Below are 17,524 nucleotides of genomic sequence, written 5' to 3' on the forward strand. Positions count from 1 at the left end.
CCAGTCCAAGACAAGCGCGCTTAGTTGGGGTGCTTTGCTTGGCAAGCGTCAGAGAGATTCTTTCGCAAATTGACCGATGTGCAAGAGACAGACAAAGTCAGCCCAGGTGAATGAATATTCTCCGTTGCCGTCGCGTTTGCGTTTGATGCGGTCAGGTTTCACCCCACACCAGGCAGCAACATCTCTCGAAGTGGGGGAAGGGGTGGAAGGTGATGCCCACCAGACGTGAATACTCAGACGACGGCACGGTCTTGGCACATTCCTGTGGGTGGGTACGTCGTACTCGTGGAACACCTAGTGCTTGGCAGAAGCTGTGACCGGTTCGCCGTCGATGGGTGTGACCGAACGAGGAGTGGTATGATGGACAAAGCATTGCTGTCCTTGCCAATTTCAATGTGCGACCAATGGAAGACGACGGGCTGCGGACGCTGATGGACAGAAGCGTGCGTGGAAATCACCGGCGGCGGCACCAAACAGCGGCGGCATTAGGGTGATGTTGACAGCTGAAAAGTAGAGCAACGCGGGCGTGCGGGCGTGCGGGCGGCGTATGGTGATCATGCGATATGCCAAAGAAGCAACGAAGGTCGAGCTTGCCAAGGTCGAGACTTGGCTCTCAAAAATGGACTTGCCAGCTGATCGTCGGCGTTTGGTGGCAGCGTTCCGGGAGTGACGATGGTGGGTACCAAGTGATTTCTTGGCATTCCCATCCCTGGCAGTGCGAGGTTGCTGCTGTCTTGTTATCAATCAACAAGCTCTTTCTTATCTGAACGAGAGGCTGTGTCGTCCGTGCTTGTCTCTGGCTGTCAGAATATTCTCCGTCGTTGACGATAGCCGAGCCAAGCAAAAAAGAGGTCTTGGCAAACTCGTGCTCCCGACAATCTCAAGCACGTTTTTTGCCCCACCCACTAGCACCTCTTGGCACCTTATGCAATCCACACTGGTCCATTGGCTATCACATGAGAGCCGAGTTGTGCGTTGCATAACACGCTAGTCCAGACCTACAGCCTCGCGTGGGAAGCTAGTCGCCAGGCTTCTTTTTTCGAGAAAGCGTCTCTATCTACTACTTTGTTTTGCCCGAGATGCAAGCCAAGCCAAGCCAAACCCCCACGGCGTCGTTCTTTCACAGCAAGAGTGGGTGCGTGCGTGCGGGTGGTATGTCTGTGTGCATTGTTTTATCACAGCTATCATCAAACAATGGGTGGGTGGGGGAAGGCCAGCTGGTTGTCTCGCCTTGCTTCCATGCAGCGGTGCCACCAAAACGAGTTTCGATGGTGCCAAGAAGTGCGCGCATTTTGACATGCCATTATGCGTCAACGGCTCTTACAGTGTACCGCAGGCAAGCAGCTGCACACAGCATCCGCCTTGACGGACGGCGTTTGCCAACCTCTACCTACCACGCTCCCAAGCATTCCTCAATTCTCTGCTTTGTTCTGCACTGCTTTTTAGCTCTTGATGAGTGCCATCTCATTTGGCGGTCTGCGCTGCCTCGCTGCCTCGCCGCCGCTTTGTTCGCCTCGTCTTCATCAGCTCTGTGTGTGCATATGTGTGTGTGTGTGTTTCTCGGAGACGCTCTATCCCACACACAGCACCTCCGTGGACTGCACGGCTTGCGAGGCACCGGTTCTAAGCCTTGACCGTTGTCTGTCTGTGATGCGCTGTCATGCCAGTCTGTGCTTGCTCTCTGCTGCTGCACTTATGTTGCGCAAAGTCATCGGTATATATGTCTCGTTGACCAGCTGACTGCCCCCGTCTCCGTCTTTTCGAGTCCCGACCCGCAGGCTCGTAGAATTGTTCCCTCCCTTGCCTGCCTTTCTGATCCTTATCACCCAATCTCCTTGGCTTTCAGTTGACCGGATCGACTGACAAGCAGCATACGGATCAACCCTTTACCACCACCATCCCACAACAAAGCTTCGAGTAGATCTCGTATACGCTGTGCAAGCCTCTTCACCATCGTATCATGCGCTCACCAAAAACGCATGAATCAGGGAAGGGTTCAGCTAACCCGTCCAACGCAGCGCCTGTCCTTGTCGTCACCTCTGCCTCGACCGACATGCTGGGTGAGGCTTCAACGTCTTCGACGCCACCGCCACCAGTATCAGCAGCGACGACGGCGACGGCGACCTCGTCGCGGTCCACGTCTGGAACAATGACGAGTCCTCGAGCTCACGCTACTGCGCAATGCGCACACGAAGCAAGACGCACAAGTGCTTCGACCGCAACAAGCCGCCGTAGCAGCAGTGACGAAGCCTGTGAAGCCTGCGTGCTAGACAGGCCGTATGTCGAGCGCATCCGCTCCATCTCGCACGTCTTCCTCGCCATCCGACTCATGTTCACTGACCCACAGCGTCGTCGAGCCCTCTTCACCAACTGGATCCACGTGCCGCTTGGCATCACGTCACTGCTTTTCCTCACATGGCTCATCAAGCAGGCGATGGACCGCGCGCCTTTCCGATTCCCCAGCCCCGTGCTCGCCATGCTGCTGCTCTTTATCATGCTTCTCTCGCTCGACTACGTGTCGACGACCAAACCTGTGCGCGAGTTCGCCGCGCGTCGCGGGATGGGCAAGGACGGGAAGCTGCTGCTGCAGCCCCTGCTTGTGGTGCTCGAGGCACCGTGTGACTTTTGTCTGCGTTACATGTCGGTCATGTTCACGCCGAGCTTCATCCTTATTCCGGCGCGCGAGGTTATTAACGGTAGGGAGATCGGCCTGATCACGGGCTGGTTTGCTGCCTCGCAGCTGCTGGCGCTCATCTTCCCCGTGTTGCTGCACAAGGCGATCCGCTGGACCGTTGGTGCTGTTAGGCAACGTCGTCGTTCCAGGAAGGATAAGCGGGAAGCCAAAACCAGACGCGCGGATGAAACACGCCGTGCCAGTGTGGCAACCCTGGTGGCGGTCATGTCCAACATCAACGCTGTCCAGCCTTCAACCAGCGCCAAGGACAGTGAGAAGGGAGCACACATCGTCGGGGGCGAAAAGCTCGGCAGTATTGCCACGGGCTTGTCCGGGATGACCGCCATCGCCACTGCCCCGCTTACGCTCAACACGCGCGAATCAGCAACCGCCGCAGGATCGCTGCACGGGCAGCTGCGGATCGAACGACAGGATGCACAGCGCCAGCTCGAGCACGTGCAGCTCGAAACCGCCCGTCAACAGGGCGACCCCTACGCCACTTCGCACACTCGGCTTCCGGAGCACCATCATCATTACCCGCTCTTCCCCTCGGCGCCCAACTCCCCGCGCCCGGCCTCGGTGCTGCACCACAACCACCGTCTACACCAGCAGCAGAACAGCGCAGGGTATTTCGCCGCACGGGGGAGAGGCGGCGTGCAGGAGGACCGCCCCGTGCTTGGTCGCAGCCGTTCGTTGGCGCGCTCGTGGGTGGGGCGCGCCGCGGTTTCGCCATCGCGCGCATCCGTGCGTCCTCAGTCCGGCGGCGGTACGCGTGGCAAGGTGGCCACCAAAGGCATGTTCGGCGCTGCAGTGGTGGGCCCCGGCAGCGGGCTGAAGAACCTAGCACTACAGGCGCGCCGTCCGCAGAGCGCGTCCGCTGCCTCAGAGTCTCAGGCCGGTGGTCGTTTTGAAGACCGAAATGGTGCAGTGGAGGACGACGGGGTGTCGCCGACGTTTGACGAGTATATCTTCCGGGCGAGACAGGATCTGCTCGATCGCCGCCGGTCCAAAGCGGAGAGTGTGGATCCACGAAGTGACGAGGGGCTCGAGACGCTGGTCATGCCGACGCTGGTTCCGACAACACCAACGCGGTCGAGTCACGACGAAGCGCACGACTCGAAGCTCACCAAGGCTATCATGATTGATGACGACATTGAAGCAGGACCGGCTTCACCCGAGCTTGCCGGTAGTGCGGAGAAGCCGTCGTCGACCAGCAAGGGTGTCGACGCTGACTTACCCGCTCAGATCACCACCACAGATGTGGGGTCACCAAAGGAGGAGGAGGAGGAGGAGCCCGAGATGGACGCCGTCGACCGCCTAGTGGAAACGCTGTGGAACAGCATCCCGTGGCTCGTCTTGGGCCTCACGCTTGTGGTGGGCATCCCCGTGTTTTTCCTGCTCGACATCTCGCTGCCGCTCTTCCTCGGCGTGAATCTGGTGACGTTCCTCGCGAGCATTACGCTGGTCCCCGCCAGGATCCGGCGGTATGCGCATCCGATCCTCACCACGTCTGTGGCCACCGTGCTGCTGCTCTGGGCACTCGGCGCGATGCGCGGATGGTCGCTGAAGCGCACTCTAGCATCCTACTCGGTCGATGCCAAGTACACAGTCCTGTGGTCGCTGCAGGGGTACACAGGGCCTGTGATCGGCGCGGGCGATGTGCTGTTCTCGACGCTGGATGCGGGCATTGTGTCGCTGGCGATCCCCATGTACCGGTACAGGTGGGATCTGTGGGTGCACCTGGTCGACATGCTCGTCGTGCTCCTGCCGTGCAGTATGCTGAGTCTGTTCGTCTGGCCCACAGTTGCAAGCAGTATCGGCATCGCGCCCGAGAGAGCCTTGGCATTCGCGAGCAGGTTCATGTCAACCCCGCTCGCGATCGAACTCTCGCTCACCATCGGCGCCGACGAAAGCCTCACGGTCGTCCTCGTCGTCATCACGGGCATTTTGATCTCGATCTTCAAAGACCCCTTCTTCCGCCTGTTTGGCTTAAACCCGGACCAGGACGGCCCGCCCTCCTCCTCCTCCTCCTCTTCCGGCAGCAATGCTGACAAGCACCAGACGAACACACGCGGGCAGGACTACCTCACCATCGGCATCGCTATGGGCAGCACCGCCGGCGCCATCGGCGCATCGAGCCTCATCTCGAAGCCCCGCTCCATGGCCATCGCCTCGCTCTCATTCGTGCTGTTTGGCGCAATCCTGCTCATCTTCGCCGCCATCCCCCCCATCGTCGACACGCTCAGAACGCTCGCCAGTGCTCCGCTGCAGTTCACACCCGCCTCCTAGACCATAACCCTTTCTCTTCCAGTTCACGCCATCCTTCGCAAGTTGCAATTTGTAGAAAACGTCTCTCTTCAGTTTACGCATCATGATCTCATCGCATTGCAACCATCTTCTCGCGTCCTCCCCTTCCAGCCCCACCGCAGGCATGTGTGTTAGAATGTGGTGAATTAGAAGACTTGTATTACCATGACCCGATTACCGATACTGAAAGAGCGCAAGACATCCCACAGCCTGCTGCCACCTCCCGCGCAAGCACCCATAACGTAAAGAAAGATACACAGATTAGAGAGACCATATAACAAAACCAAAAATCTAAACTGAGAAACCGAGAAACCGAGAAACCGTGCAGACGGCCCGCGCTGGCCACCAGTGCACCATGTTGTCTCAGAAGCCAGGGTACAGCCTCGCGCGGCTGCAGCTCCAGATCCACCGAGGCAGCTTTACCCCTCCCCCTCGTCCTCCGGAATGGGTACAATGACCCCCGTCACCATAAACGGCAATCCATGCTTGCTGACCTTGGCATCAAACGTTACAATGACGCGCTTGGTCAACCTGACCGGACTGCCGTCCTCGCACAGCCCGGATCCATCGCCCAACAGCTCGCCCGTCCGCGGATGGAAGCCAGGCTTATCAAAAAGCAACAGGCTGCGATCAATCTCGAGCAGAGCCTTCTGGGTCGGGGGCACGTCCAGCTCGCCCGTCGCCTCGCGCGCGTACTTGCCCCACATCTGGACGCAGTCCCTCTCGGTGACCAGCTGGTAATGGCAGATCTGTCCGCCCTCGAAAATGTGCATGGGCAGCTGGAGCAGTTTGCACGCGTGTGAGTTGGCGGCGTAGATCTCGCCAGTGCGACGCGTGACGACCATGGCGACGGGGATCGTCTCGAGCACGTTTGTCCGATAGTGCTCAAGCAGCTGGTAGAAGCTGTCCTCGACACCGATCAGTTCTTCTTCGGGCAAGCTTCGAGACAAGGCCATGAGTTTGGGCCGGATCGCCGAGAGGCTGCGATCCACCTGTTCGCAGCTCTCGCGCGAATAGCGCGTGTGCATCCAGCGCGCCAACTTGGCATAGCCGTACGTGTACGAGTACGTGCGCGGTCCGCCGCTCAGATCCGACGTGGTCGCCAGCTCCTCCTGCAACAAATGCTTGGGTCGCGAGGGCAGCTTGAACCCGGCTTGGTCCACCTCATACCCGTCTGTCGACAACGATGCCGACGCGGAGCGTTTCAGAGCCGTGTCACGCTCGTCTCGTCCCTCTGGGCTATTGAGCGGTTCCGTCGATGCCGGGCGCAGGATCGACTGCCCTTCCGGCAGGTTGGCCATGGCAGGCGTCATGAGCAACGAAGTGGGCATCTCGCCGAAAATGTCGCTCAGGTCGCCAGCAGCAGGACCCGCTTCCAGCATCTGCTTCATCTTGTGCTGCATGTGCGCATCCATCGATCGGTTCCACGCTTCCTCCTGCTCCTTTTCGGAAACGCGCGGCCAGGATCGACGCTCGGTGGGACGGCGCGCGAGCTGCAGCCTCTCGTTACTCAGCAGCATCGAGACGGGCATCGCAGGTCGCGTGTCCGGATCAGGCGCGGCAGCACCAGGCATGACATTAATGACGCTCATGTCGTAGCGACGTTGACGCGCGGCCTGCAAGCTTGCCTCCGAGACCGTACCAGGACGGTGAGGGAGCAACGACGAAGCTACCGAGGACGCCGGACTCTCCGGCTCGGATTCGGATTCGCTCTCGGCGACGCGCTGATCGTTGGGCGAGCGGTTCTCCCCCTGCTTGCGACGCCTTGCTCGGGCCTGGTTGCGAGCTTCGCCGAATTTGCCGCCTTTCGAGGTGCTGTTGGAAGCAGACGCGGCTCCAGCCGAGCCCACTGGCTCGGCGTCTCTGCAAAGGTGCGAGATGCCACGCTTGACGCAGCGCTTGCACGGCCTCGCCTCTTCGCAAGGCATGTGGCTACGCTTGCAGAAGACGCAGGCCTTCTTGACCTTTTTCCTGCTTTCCTTACGGTGAGTTGCACCGTCTGCTCCCTGGACTACCTTGAGACGGTCGTGATGCTCTGCATCGTCGTTTCGGTCCTCGTTGGCATCCATGCCATTGGGCTTGGCAGCATCCTCGCCGTCCCGTTCGAGCATGTACTTGAACTGCTTCTTTCTCTTGCGCGAGGCAGGCATCGATCTGGATGTTGCCGCGTGGTTGGACGACTCGGAGGAAGTGGAAGGGTGCGAAGGTCCGACGCTGTCGTGATGAAGATCCGTCATGCGGTGGCCAGCATGCACGCCAGGCATAGACATGGGCGGCGCATAGGCTGAGCGATAAGTTGGCTCGTTGGGATAGGGAGCGCGATGCGCAAAGTCGTTCGAAGGCGACATGTGCTGAGTCGATGCAAGGTTGGGACGCATCTGGGCTTGCCTGGTCATGTCATCGCGGCGATACTCTCGAGAAGGATAGCCAGAGTGTTGAGGATACGGCGGCTGCTCGTGGTAGTGGTTGGCTTCGGGCTGGCGCGCATAAGCATAGTCGTGATACTGCTGCTGTTCATGGCGAGCGTCTGAGGCTGGATCGTATGGAGGACCATGAGCGTGAAGAGGTGCAGCAGGATAGCGAGGCGAGCGGGAAGGCTGCTGCTGCTGCTGTTGTTGTTGTTGCTGTTGTTGCTGCTCCGAGTAGGGCACTCGAAGGCGCTGAGAGTGATACTCGTCAAAGTGACGGTCCGACTGCGCGCGTTCGGAGTAGCTCCTCACGGCAGGCGGCGGCCTTGAGGGATAATCGTGTTGCTGAGTTTGTCTAGGCAGAGCCGCATCGTGCATCGAGGATGGCGGCGATCGGAGCGGTGACTTTGGGTGGAAACGCTGAGGATCCAAGCCAGCTTCCATGTGACCCTGCGGCAGACCCGATGCCTGCATTCGGGCGAATCGAGGGTCGGAGGAGCCGGAGTATGCGTCCCTCATCTCGATGTGGCGCTGTCCCGCCGCTGCAGCTTTATCCGCATATGGATCGTACGCGGGTCTGTGCGGTTGCATGGTTGGACCAAGTGGCAAGCAGTCTGCTCGAAAGGGGCGTCAGAGTCGACCGTCGACTCTTCCGTCTTCTGTGGGCCTAGCCAGCTCAAACAAGTTGCTGATGCGCTCTCGACTGCGTACCCGGCGGCCAAGGGCGCTGGCTGTGATGAATGGCTGACAATGCGACAAGAAACAAGAGACGAGAGGATGTTGTTGCCGCGAGCCAGTTGGTAGGTACGTTACGTCGGTCGGCTGGTTGAGCCACGAACGATCAAACAGCGTTTGCTCGGAGATCTGCTGTGACGTTCCAAGTGATGTGACGGTATCAAGTGTGTGACTCTATGGAATGGTGATTGCTGGATGCAGTCACGGATGCAAAGACAACAAGCTGGACTCGGAGGAAGTCGGCAAAGCTTGACTGCTGAGCAATGTCGAGCCGTTAGTCGAAGGAAGGACAGTGGCGGTTTGAGAACACTTTGCAAGGACAACGGCAGCGAGAAGCGCTCGTCTTGTCGAACGAATGCTCGAGATCAGAGCGCTTTGAGCGAAAAGGAAGGATGGTGGTGATGAAGACGGCGATGTCGAAGAGAAAAGTCGGCTTTTTTGGGATGCAAGTAGGACAGCAGGACAGTCGAGCAAACCGAAGCTAGAGAGCGCAGGGCCGGCCAGGTCGAGAGCGAGCGAGCGAACCAGAAGGTGAAGGAGCGACAACACCAGAAGAGCGAGCAGCTGTCAACTAGCCGGCACTGGAGCCCTTCGACTGTCCACGATGGGAGCAGAGGTGGTCGGAGGGGGCCGAGAGCGACCAACGGAAAGAAAGATGACAGCCGAATCAAAGACCGATGCGGTCTCGCAAATTCAAGCAAGGCCACGACTGTCGATCCAGGATCAAGTTCGGGCACGGGACAAGACCTGGGTGTGAAGACAAACTAGGGCAGCAGAGCAGAGAAAGGCGGGCGGCGTGGCAGGCATCAGCGAACAAACCGAGAGCGGCTGGTTGCAGCGTCAGACATACAGAGCCCCGAATCCGGATCTCCGTTGAGCAAGGTGTTGTTTGCAGCTAGTGCAGAGAAGAGCCGAGCCGGAATTGTTAGCGAGATAGAGCACGACAAGCAAGAACCGACGCTTGGACGGAGGGAGGAGCAACGGATCGAAAAGAGCCACAGCAGCGAGCCAATTTGGGTCCTGCATTAGCTCGGTGCACATGAATCCCGCTTGGTGCCCGAATGCAAACACGGAACAGCTCCGACCGGAAGAGAGAGATGAAGAAAGAGTCACGCAAGAGCGAGGCAAGACGGATAACACGTAAATGAAAAAGGATTGCCGAAGACTTGACGACCCGCCTCCCTTCTTCCAACGCTTGCAACGCACAAGATAGCGACCGCCCGACCGACGATCGAAATGGACGAGGCCAGCTGCAAGGTCGCTCTCCTGTATTTGTGCTCTGAGGGGGTTTCTGGCCGGACAAAAGACCGAACGCGGTCTGGCCTCAGGGGGGACGGACGCATGAGAAGGGACAAGCGAGACAGAAGCGGGGACCAATCCGAGGTTGTTGTTGTTTTTTGGTCTTCCACCAGACGAAGCTAAGCCGAGCATCCCACCGATACCAAAAACGAACGATGTGAAATCTTGAGGATGCGTGCTGTCGACAGCCGCACGAGGTCGGGTACAGCGTTGCCTGGATAGCGAAGCCAGATCGAAGCCGCGATCGAAGCCGCTTGGCAGACCTGCATATTGTCGGTGTCGGCGAGCACAGCACCGAGCCGAGCCGATGCAAAAGCGAAAAGCGAAAAGCGAAAAGCACCAATGAGAAATTGTACTCTACTGCAATGCAGGAAAGGCAGGGAAGGCAGAAAAAGTAGAGAATGCCGAGAGAATGCCGAAAGAAAGAATTTCTCGGTCGACAGCGCGGCATATCAAGGTGAGGCTTGGACTTGCATAGGCTCTTGCGATTTTCTGGGGATGGAGAGGGGGAAAAAACCTGAAAATTGGAACAAAGGAAAGGGGAAAAAAATCATACAGTACAGAATTTGGACAAAAACGGAAGAGAAAAATACAATAAAAAATAGAAAAGGCCAAGGCATCCGTGTCTTTCCATCGGAAACGAGACGGTGAGAGCAGTCGGCGGCGAAGAGAAGAGGAAGCACAGCGTAGCAGCACAGGATCCGCATCGACTGTTGCATTACATTGAGCAAGCGACGGCTTCCTGCCGATAATAGATGGTGACGGTGCGGGACAACTCACTGGCCGTAGCGGAACAGCGGACCCACATTCTTCCCGTTGCGTTTTTTAGCAAGCTCTGTGGTGCGGCACTGAACCAGCCAGGGTACACACGCGCATGAAAAGAAGACGCTGCAACTGAAAACTGCGACCGAATTCCAAGACCACAATCCAAAAAGGAAAAGGCGCGCTTCTTTGACTGTAGTACACCTCGCGCAAGCCGAGATGGGATCGCTTCGGCAAATGTGTCTTGTTCTGACCGTCTGTCTGTCCGCCTGGGCCAGTGGTAGCACGCACATGCGGCATGCACATGCAACTGCACCTAAAGCCTACTGTACCCGAAACACCAAGATCGAAGCAAGTCAGACCAAGTCAAACGCGGAAGTGTGGGCAGGAGAGCGACGGTCAAGTGCCCGAGTTTTTGCTGTTCGAAACTCCGCCTTCGAATCCGGGACTTGCTCATCCGACGACTCAGACCATCGAACTCACAAAGCAGCAGCCAGACAAGGCGATCCAATTTGGACGGGGCGAAGGCCAGGTCTCCTGCGTATCATCACCGACCTCAACGAACAGAAAGAAAGAGATAGGCAGAGTCGGCCTCGGCAGCAGGAGAGTGTGGGTAATGGCCAACGTGCTCTGCGGATCCGAGATAAATAGCGGGGTCTGGGACAGCACTCGTCATGTCTTGTGGCCAGAGTCGGGCAGCCGAAACATGTGTGTGTGTCGGACTTGGAACCAAAGCCCTTAACCATCAAATGCAGCAGCGCGGGCGTGCAAGGCATGCAAGGCGACAGCTGAACAGGGCGCCAAACTAGGGGTAACTTCCATTGGCGCGAGAGTTTTAGCTTGCTGAGATGGTGTGCCAGGCGGCTCACGTGCCGCACCTGGTTGTCGAGATTGCCGCACCCCCCGCTTTGACTTTACCTGGTCGGAGCTACAAGAGATGCATCGAGTTGCTTACCTAGCCTAGGCTAGCATAGAGCTTGAATGATGACACGTCGTGCTGCGGCCGTGGTGCCGCTGCATGAAAATCCTAGAACAATACCAACGAAAGACCTGGACAATCGTTGGGCAGCGATTCTAAGTGTCTGCGCCATGCGATCGTGAACTGCGGCCGTTCCGAGCAAGACACAAAGACAATCAACAATGGCAGCAACGGCTCGGGTTCGCCCCGTTTTCCCATGCGGTCGGAATCTCGCATCAAATGTTGCTATTGTCCATCTCGCATAAGCCAGTCCATGCCGCCCGCGTTGCTGGCATCAAAGGGAGCATGGCAAGGGAGATAAAGAATTAAACGAGGATCAACAAGAAGCAACCGCGCATGAGAGCTTTGAGAGATTCAAAAGCCGACACGCATCAGCTGGCCGCACAGAGTCGGTACACCTCGCCTAACCAAGCGGAATGCACCCCCAAGCTCTCGCTCTCGCTCGCTCTCCCACCCTCACACTCTCTTGCCAGCTAGCCGATCCCGTTCCTGGACGCCGGTGGGACGACGCCGTCCGGTCAAAGCTTATGGATCAGATAGCCATTCTTGCCCGTACACCTGAAACTCCGCCATGCTCCTTGTCAAAGCGAGCATCACCAGATCGTGTTTTGAAGAAGAAACCCTAAGAGACAGAGAGAAAGAAAGAGAAGAAAGAGAAAGAAAGAAAGGAAAATCCCCAACATTTGAATCGAGCTCACCCCGCTGCACCCAGCCATAGTCAACGCCGTGTTCCTGCTTGAGTTCTGAGACGGCATCGGACAAGGTGTTCCCGTTCGACAGAGCCGTCCGAACGCTGTGGCTGGCCCGTAGAACGTGACCGTAATGCATCGCCTGCTGCTACTGGTAGCGAACATCTACTGAACTCGCAAATGTCTCAAGTAACCGAGCAAGCGTCTGTTGGTAGGCCGTAGCATCGATGGCCCGCTGCTACAGTACTGTACATTACTGTACCAAAAAAGAAAAAGGAAAAAAGAGACCCGTTTTCTCGCATGAAATCCGGTGTGCCGCGGCAAGACTGTCCCTATGCATCAAAAATTTCCTCTCGGCACGCGACCGCGGGCAAGTCCAAGACTCGGGCGACCACAGAGAGGCCTCGCTGCCATTGTCGTGTCACCCAAGCGAGGTAGCCTAACGTCAAAAGGCTCGGTCTGCAAGGAGCTGTCTACCGTCGTTCCTAAGACCTAAGACAAGGTCGAGAATGCCGACGAGAGCTTCGCCCAAAAGCACCAACTAAGTTCAGCTCAATTTGGAGTCGTTTCGCAATTCCAGTCCGACGTCGAGCGGCCGCCGAGATCTCACTCGTTGAGTTGCAACTCAGATCGGCTTCCGGACGTGCTGAACACGGCAAGGTAAGGCAGGGCAGGGCAGGCTGAGTTGTTGTTGTTGCATTTTCAAATACCTGCGTCTGCAGTCGGCAATCCTGATCCAAACGGAAACGAGTAAAAGTGGCTCACGAGTACTGTACCGTGGGCAGACAAAGTGCGGTGCGAGGACGAGGCAATCCTCCGCAGTGGCGGTACGCATGAAACTTTGTTGTGTCACTAGGACACCTTCCTCTCACTCGAACAACCTCGGCTTTCGAAGGCGCCCCTCTTTCTCCCTCCCTATCTCTCTCTCTCTCTCCACTCCCTCGGCTATGTCCGATTCATGCCAGCTTCCCGCCGCTCACTCCATCGTGCAGCAAGCGGCGCGGTCCTGACTTGCAGCGGGAAAATAGATACGGCGTTCGCTTAGCGGACAGCCAAGAGTTCGGCCTCCTGCGCCTTGCTTGTCAATGCAGGTTGAGAGGGAGGAGGGGAGAGAGAGAGAGAGAGAGCGCGCGCGCGGGTGTGTGTGTATGTGCGCGTGTGTGGGCAGCATATGCAGCCGGAAATGACGAGGAACGACCGGCTTAGTCCCAAATTCTTGGGTGATGTTTCGGCTAGAAACGGTTCCCGACGAGCTGGAACAAATGCCGCAGAGCGACACGTTTTTAAGCTAAGATACGTCGCAGGAAAACACACAATCTCTCTCTCTCTCTCTCTCTCTCTCTCTCTCTCTCTCTCTCTCCCTCTCCCTCTCTCCCTCTCCCTCTCCCCTCCCTCTCTCTCTCTCTGTCGCTCTCGGCAATTTCGATTGGGTGCATGTCGGCATCGGAATGACGCAGAGGCTAGAGCGCAGGAGAGTCAGCTCATGCATCGGCCAACCTAGTACCCTATCAGAGCACCCAAGAACCCAGCACAAGTCAGAAAACAATAGCGCCAAGAGCCCCCCGTTTGCGTCCTTGGCTCCGATCCTACCCTTTGACTGCTGTACGTCACATCGTGTGCATTGTTTGTCGAGCGAATCCAACCTCACACTCGATCTGCTCGACCACAGGCTAATGTGTGCACGCATCGGTATGCACTTTCGAGCATGATCCTATTCCGATCGTTCCGGCCAACTCATGAGCGTGCAGCGGCTGCTAAATACAGTGGGCAGGCGTGCGGCGCCCAATCTCGAGGTGCCGGCGTCTCGTGAGGGATCTACGCGGTTCGACGCGCCTCGACGATACAGTAGTGTCGGAGCAGCATATCGATCTCCTCGACCTCGTCGAGACCCTCCAACCTTGAAAGTCTGTTACCATCCAACAACAATGGGGAGAATGCAAAGCCCGAGTCAGTCGATAGATCACAATGGTTTGTCGATGAGTCGGAGAAACAAGGAGGAAAGAACTCGTACCTGGATTTCTGCTCGGCGTCCAGAGTCGACCAGATCGAGAAGAGGCTCCTGCCTGCGGTCAGCACAGATCTCTGTCGGTCAGCATCGTCCCGTGGATCAGACGACCAGGCTCGCACAAAGCGTTGACTTTGCGCTTGGATGGTCGGATACGCCTTTGCACCGGGCAGTGAGAGCTTGCGCATCTCGAGGTTTTGCAGCATCATCTTGCCAAAGCGGGATGGCGTGCTGGCAGCTTGCGCATCGCCCGAGCTGCTGACCGTCGGAATGGCCGTCGGCGGAGAGTGCTCCGAATCTCCAGCGAGCGCGATATCGTAGCTCAGCGCTTGGATGCGTGCAAACCTCTGACCGAGCAGCGCAAGGAGCCAGTCTGCTTTGTCCGGTGAGATGTAGGCGAGCACACATTCGAACAGCACGAGTGTGGGAAGCTCTGGATTCAAGCCGGTCGCATCAGGGCCGAGAAGCTGTTCGAGGTCGATACGTTGGGCTGCAGGCGTGTCGGGATGCAGACTGCGCACGTCTGCAGCGAGCAGCGTGTATTTGGAAGAGCGAACCACGTCGGATCTCCCGGTATCAGATGGAGACTGTTGCTGTGAGGCAGCAGTTTGGCTCTGCTGACTGAGCTGGTTGAGGGGAACGCCATGGATGCTCGAGGCTGGATCCAAATACGAACGCAAAATGGCGCTCCTCAAGATGCGCGACAGCTTCTGGTTTGTGTTCTCTGCAAAGTCGATCTCGACATAGTGATGTAGACGTTGCGAAAGGTCTGCATCCGACTGTGTTTTAAGACGCGGTCTCGCAATAGGTCAGCAATTGCTTTGTCTCTACGAAAAGCTCAAACTCCCCTTAGCTCAAGAACGGGAATACTCACCATGAACCGCCAGTACCGACTATCGCTTCCAGCGCCGATTGAGATGATCTGCTTTTGGCCGTCTCCCTGCCTGAGAAAAGCTTCGACTTGGGCATCGATGGTAGAGCATCGCAGATAGGTGCCAATGTTGATGAGCGGGGATCTTCGAGTGGAAGCGTCGTGGCGGTGTGTGGAAGGTGACGAGGTGGAGAATTCCTGCGTGAAGGGCTCAGGAGCCAAGTAGCCAAGTTTGAGAGCCGAGAGTCTGGAGAGAAGTGCATCCGAGTCGGTGTTGCGCACCGCGTCATCCGCTTGCCTTACTGCACTGGCTACAGCGGCAGGATCGTTGGACTGTCCGCCTTTTAGTGCGGCACGACTGCGAGGCAAGCCGAGAGAAAGACCTAGAAGGCGAGGAGGAGGAGCTGGGCTTGTGCTTGTGCTTGTGCTCGCTTGAGAGTTTGATGATGCGGTGCTCAGCGCCGATGAGCGGGGTGCTCCGAGCGCTGGCACAGGCTGGGTAGGTCGTGCTTGGAAGGGGCTATCGACGCTCCGAAGCGATGGTGCTAGAGCCTGGCTGTGGATGCGCTGCGGGGGTCGGCCGGGTGCGGAGGTGGACGGGTCGTCGTCGGTGGCGAAAGGGTCTCGCAGGCCAGTGTTACGCTGCATCCCCGTCGTGAGCCTCTCTTTGGCTGTTGACAGTCGAGACCGGGTGTTGTACCGTATGCACAACGTTGAAGACCAAAACGAAGAGAAGCCGAAGTCCAAGTCGAGACGCGAGAAGCGTCTGTGCGGGAAAAGTTGTGGAGGCAGAAAATAATGTGCCCGATCTCAGGGTTCGAAATTGCAGATCATCTCGCCCGATTGTAGCACCTCACCGTCGTCTCGTTCGTCGTCGTCGTCACGCTCTACCGGAAACATGTTGCGGCAAAGAAGGATCGGGAACAGGACTCCGACCATGTGGGTTTTCGGAGAAAAGAGAGCCGGGAGAGAGAAGACTACTGCATCATCGGGCATCCTTGGAAAGTCTGCCTAGCCGGCAATGTAAATAGTCAGCGGTGAAGTCAAAGGAAAAAGCTGCTTCTTGCTTCCAACGGCTTCTACTCAGGACTTTTTTGGAATCGGGCTCGGTCTTAGGGCGGCTCAGGGTACAGCTCGCGAATTTGTCATCTCTGCTCGCTTTGATGCGCCTGCGGAGATTACTTCAAAGGCGGCACCCTCGCGTGTATGTGTTCGTGGATCGGGGCCTGCTTTTTTGCATTTTCGCGGATGGCGCAATCGACTTTCTTGTTACCCCACACCGCTGTCATGGGCCCGACGCAAAACGGAAGCGAAACGATAAGCTCTATTGCCGGCTGAGCAACAGCGGCGTCGTAAGTTTGGTTGCCGATGCCGTGATCCGCTCTCGCCCCGCTTGTCAACCGATGAGCGTGCGTGCGTGTGCGCCCGACGACGCGGCGCATCCACCGCCTTCCTTGGGTGTGACACTCGACACACGCACTTCGTAGGCTGGAGCCTCTTACAGCCGACTGACTGGCTTCAGGTGGAGGTTGCAACGAGGTTTGCGCGCGCAACAGCATCAGGACCCAGCAAGCAGCACGGCCACACAGACCTATAAAGAGAGTCCGAATCCATCACGATTGGACTCCATCTCCGTCACTTTACATCTGAGTCAGGCTCATTCTCACCTCAGCCATACCACTGCGAACAGCAAGATACTCCGCCATGTCGACTACTACAACCACAACGGAGGTGCAGACCTCGGATACCCCCATCACGCTCCAGATTCCTGGCACGCGCAAGGTGTCGGCGACGATCAATTACATGTCGCGCACCGTCGAGAAGCCGTTCACGTCGCTCTACAAGCCCGAGGATGGCAGGACCAACAACCACGTCTACGACGCGCGCACCGTCGAAATCACCGACCTCAACGGCACCACGCCCGCTGACCGAGAGCGCGCTGGTCTCAACACACGCGAGGCCGGCTTCGAGATTGTGCCCGGATTCGGTCTGGCAGAGACCGAAAAGGCGTGGGCTGAACAGAAATGGGAAGACGAAAAGTGGATCGAGTCGGCTTACTACGCCGATGTGGACCAGCTGTTCAAGGACAAGCTTGGCGTCACGTCCACCTTTGTCTTTGACCACACGGTGAGGAAGCGTCGTCCCAAGGAGGAGGAGGATCTGCCCGAGACATCCGAGACGCGCAAGCCCGTAGCTGTAGCGCACTCGGACCAGAGTCGATGGGCGGGCGAGAACCGTGTGCGCAAGCATCTGGGCCAAGAGACGCTTGACCGGGTGCTGCGCGGCGAACTTCATGCGCAGCTCATCAACCTCTGGCGACCTTTGAGGGGAAAGGTGTATGACTGGCCTCTGGCGGTCGCTGACAGCCGAACTGTCTCCCGAGGAGAGAACGGCAAGCCCAAGGACTGGATCGTTTCCGAACTGCGCTATCCCACCTGGACCGGTCAGACGCTCTCGATCTACGCCAATCCGGAGCACCGATGGTACTACAAGAGTGGGCTGGGCACCGACGAGGCGATTCTGCTCAAGTGCTACGACTCGGAGACCGAGACGAGGACACCGCACACGGCTTTCGAAGATCCTACCGCTCCGAAGGATGCCGAACCTCGTTGGTCTATCGAGGTTCGTGTGCTGGCCATCACCGATCCTGCTTTGAAGAAGCAGCAGCAGCAGCAGCAGTGATCCCAGCTTCCGACACCGCTGTCCGCCTTTCGTGTTCCTCTTCCGCATCTCTGTCTCTCGCTTTGTAATGTACTCGCATTGTTTCTCTTTTCTCTTTGAACGTCGTTTGTACC

General features: G+C 57.6%; 4 protein-coding genes across 4 annotated transcripts; 2 read left to right on the forward strand and 2 right to left on the reverse strand.

The window, feature by feature from the left end:
- Positions 1 to 1,960: 1,960 nt before the first annotated feature.
- On the forward strand, positions 1,961 to 4,963 carry EX895_002545 (uncharacterized protein; the record flags this gene model as incomplete). Its single annotated transcript, XM_029883143.1, has 1 exon — positions 1,961 to 4,963. The coding sequence occupies one exon, from the start codon at positions 1,961 to 1,963 to the stop codon at positions 4,961 to 4,963; it is 3,003 nt and encodes a 1,000-aa protein (XP_029740541.1).
- Positions 4,964 to 5,400: 437 nt separating this feature from the next.
- EX895_002546 (uncharacterized protein) lies at positions 5,401 to 7,980 on the reverse strand (the record flags this gene model as incomplete). Its single annotated transcript, XM_029883144.1, has 1 exon — positions 5,401 to 7,980. One exon carries the CDS (start codon positions 7,978 to 7,980, stop codon positions 5,401 to 5,403), a length of 2,580 nt encoding a protein of 859 aa, XP_029740542.1.
- Positions 7,981 to 13,668: 5,688 nt separating this feature from the next.
- Positions 13,669 to 15,377, reverse strand: EX895_002547 (uncharacterized protein; the record flags this gene model as incomplete). Its single annotated transcript, XM_029883145.1, has 3 exons — positions 13,669 to 13,759; positions 13,865 to 14,637; positions 14,733 to 15,377. 3 exons carry the CDS (start codon positions 15,375 to 15,377, stop codon positions 13,669 to 13,671), a joined length of 1,509 nt encoding a protein of 502 aa, XP_029740543.1.
- Positions 15,378 to 16,433: 1,056 nt separating this feature from the next.
- Positions 16,434 to 17,411, forward strand: EX895_002548 (uncharacterized protein; the record flags this gene model as incomplete). The annotated part of the gene is made up of 1 exon (XM_029883146.1): positions 16,434 to 17,411. The coding sequence occupies one exon, from the start codon at positions 16,434 to 16,436 to the stop codon at positions 17,409 to 17,411; it is 978 nt and encodes a 325-aa protein (XP_029740544.1).
- Positions 17,412 to 17,524: the final 113 nt, after the last annotated feature.

The sequence above is a fragment of the Sporisorium graminicola genome, chromosome SGRAM_15, assembly GCF_005498985.1.
Source record: "Sporisorium graminicola strain CBS 10092 chromosome SGRAM_15, whole genome shotgun sequence".
Taxonomy (NCBI): Eukaryota; Fungi; Basidiomycota; class Ustilaginomycetes; order Ustilaginales; family Ustilaginaceae; genus Sporisorium; species Sporisorium graminicola.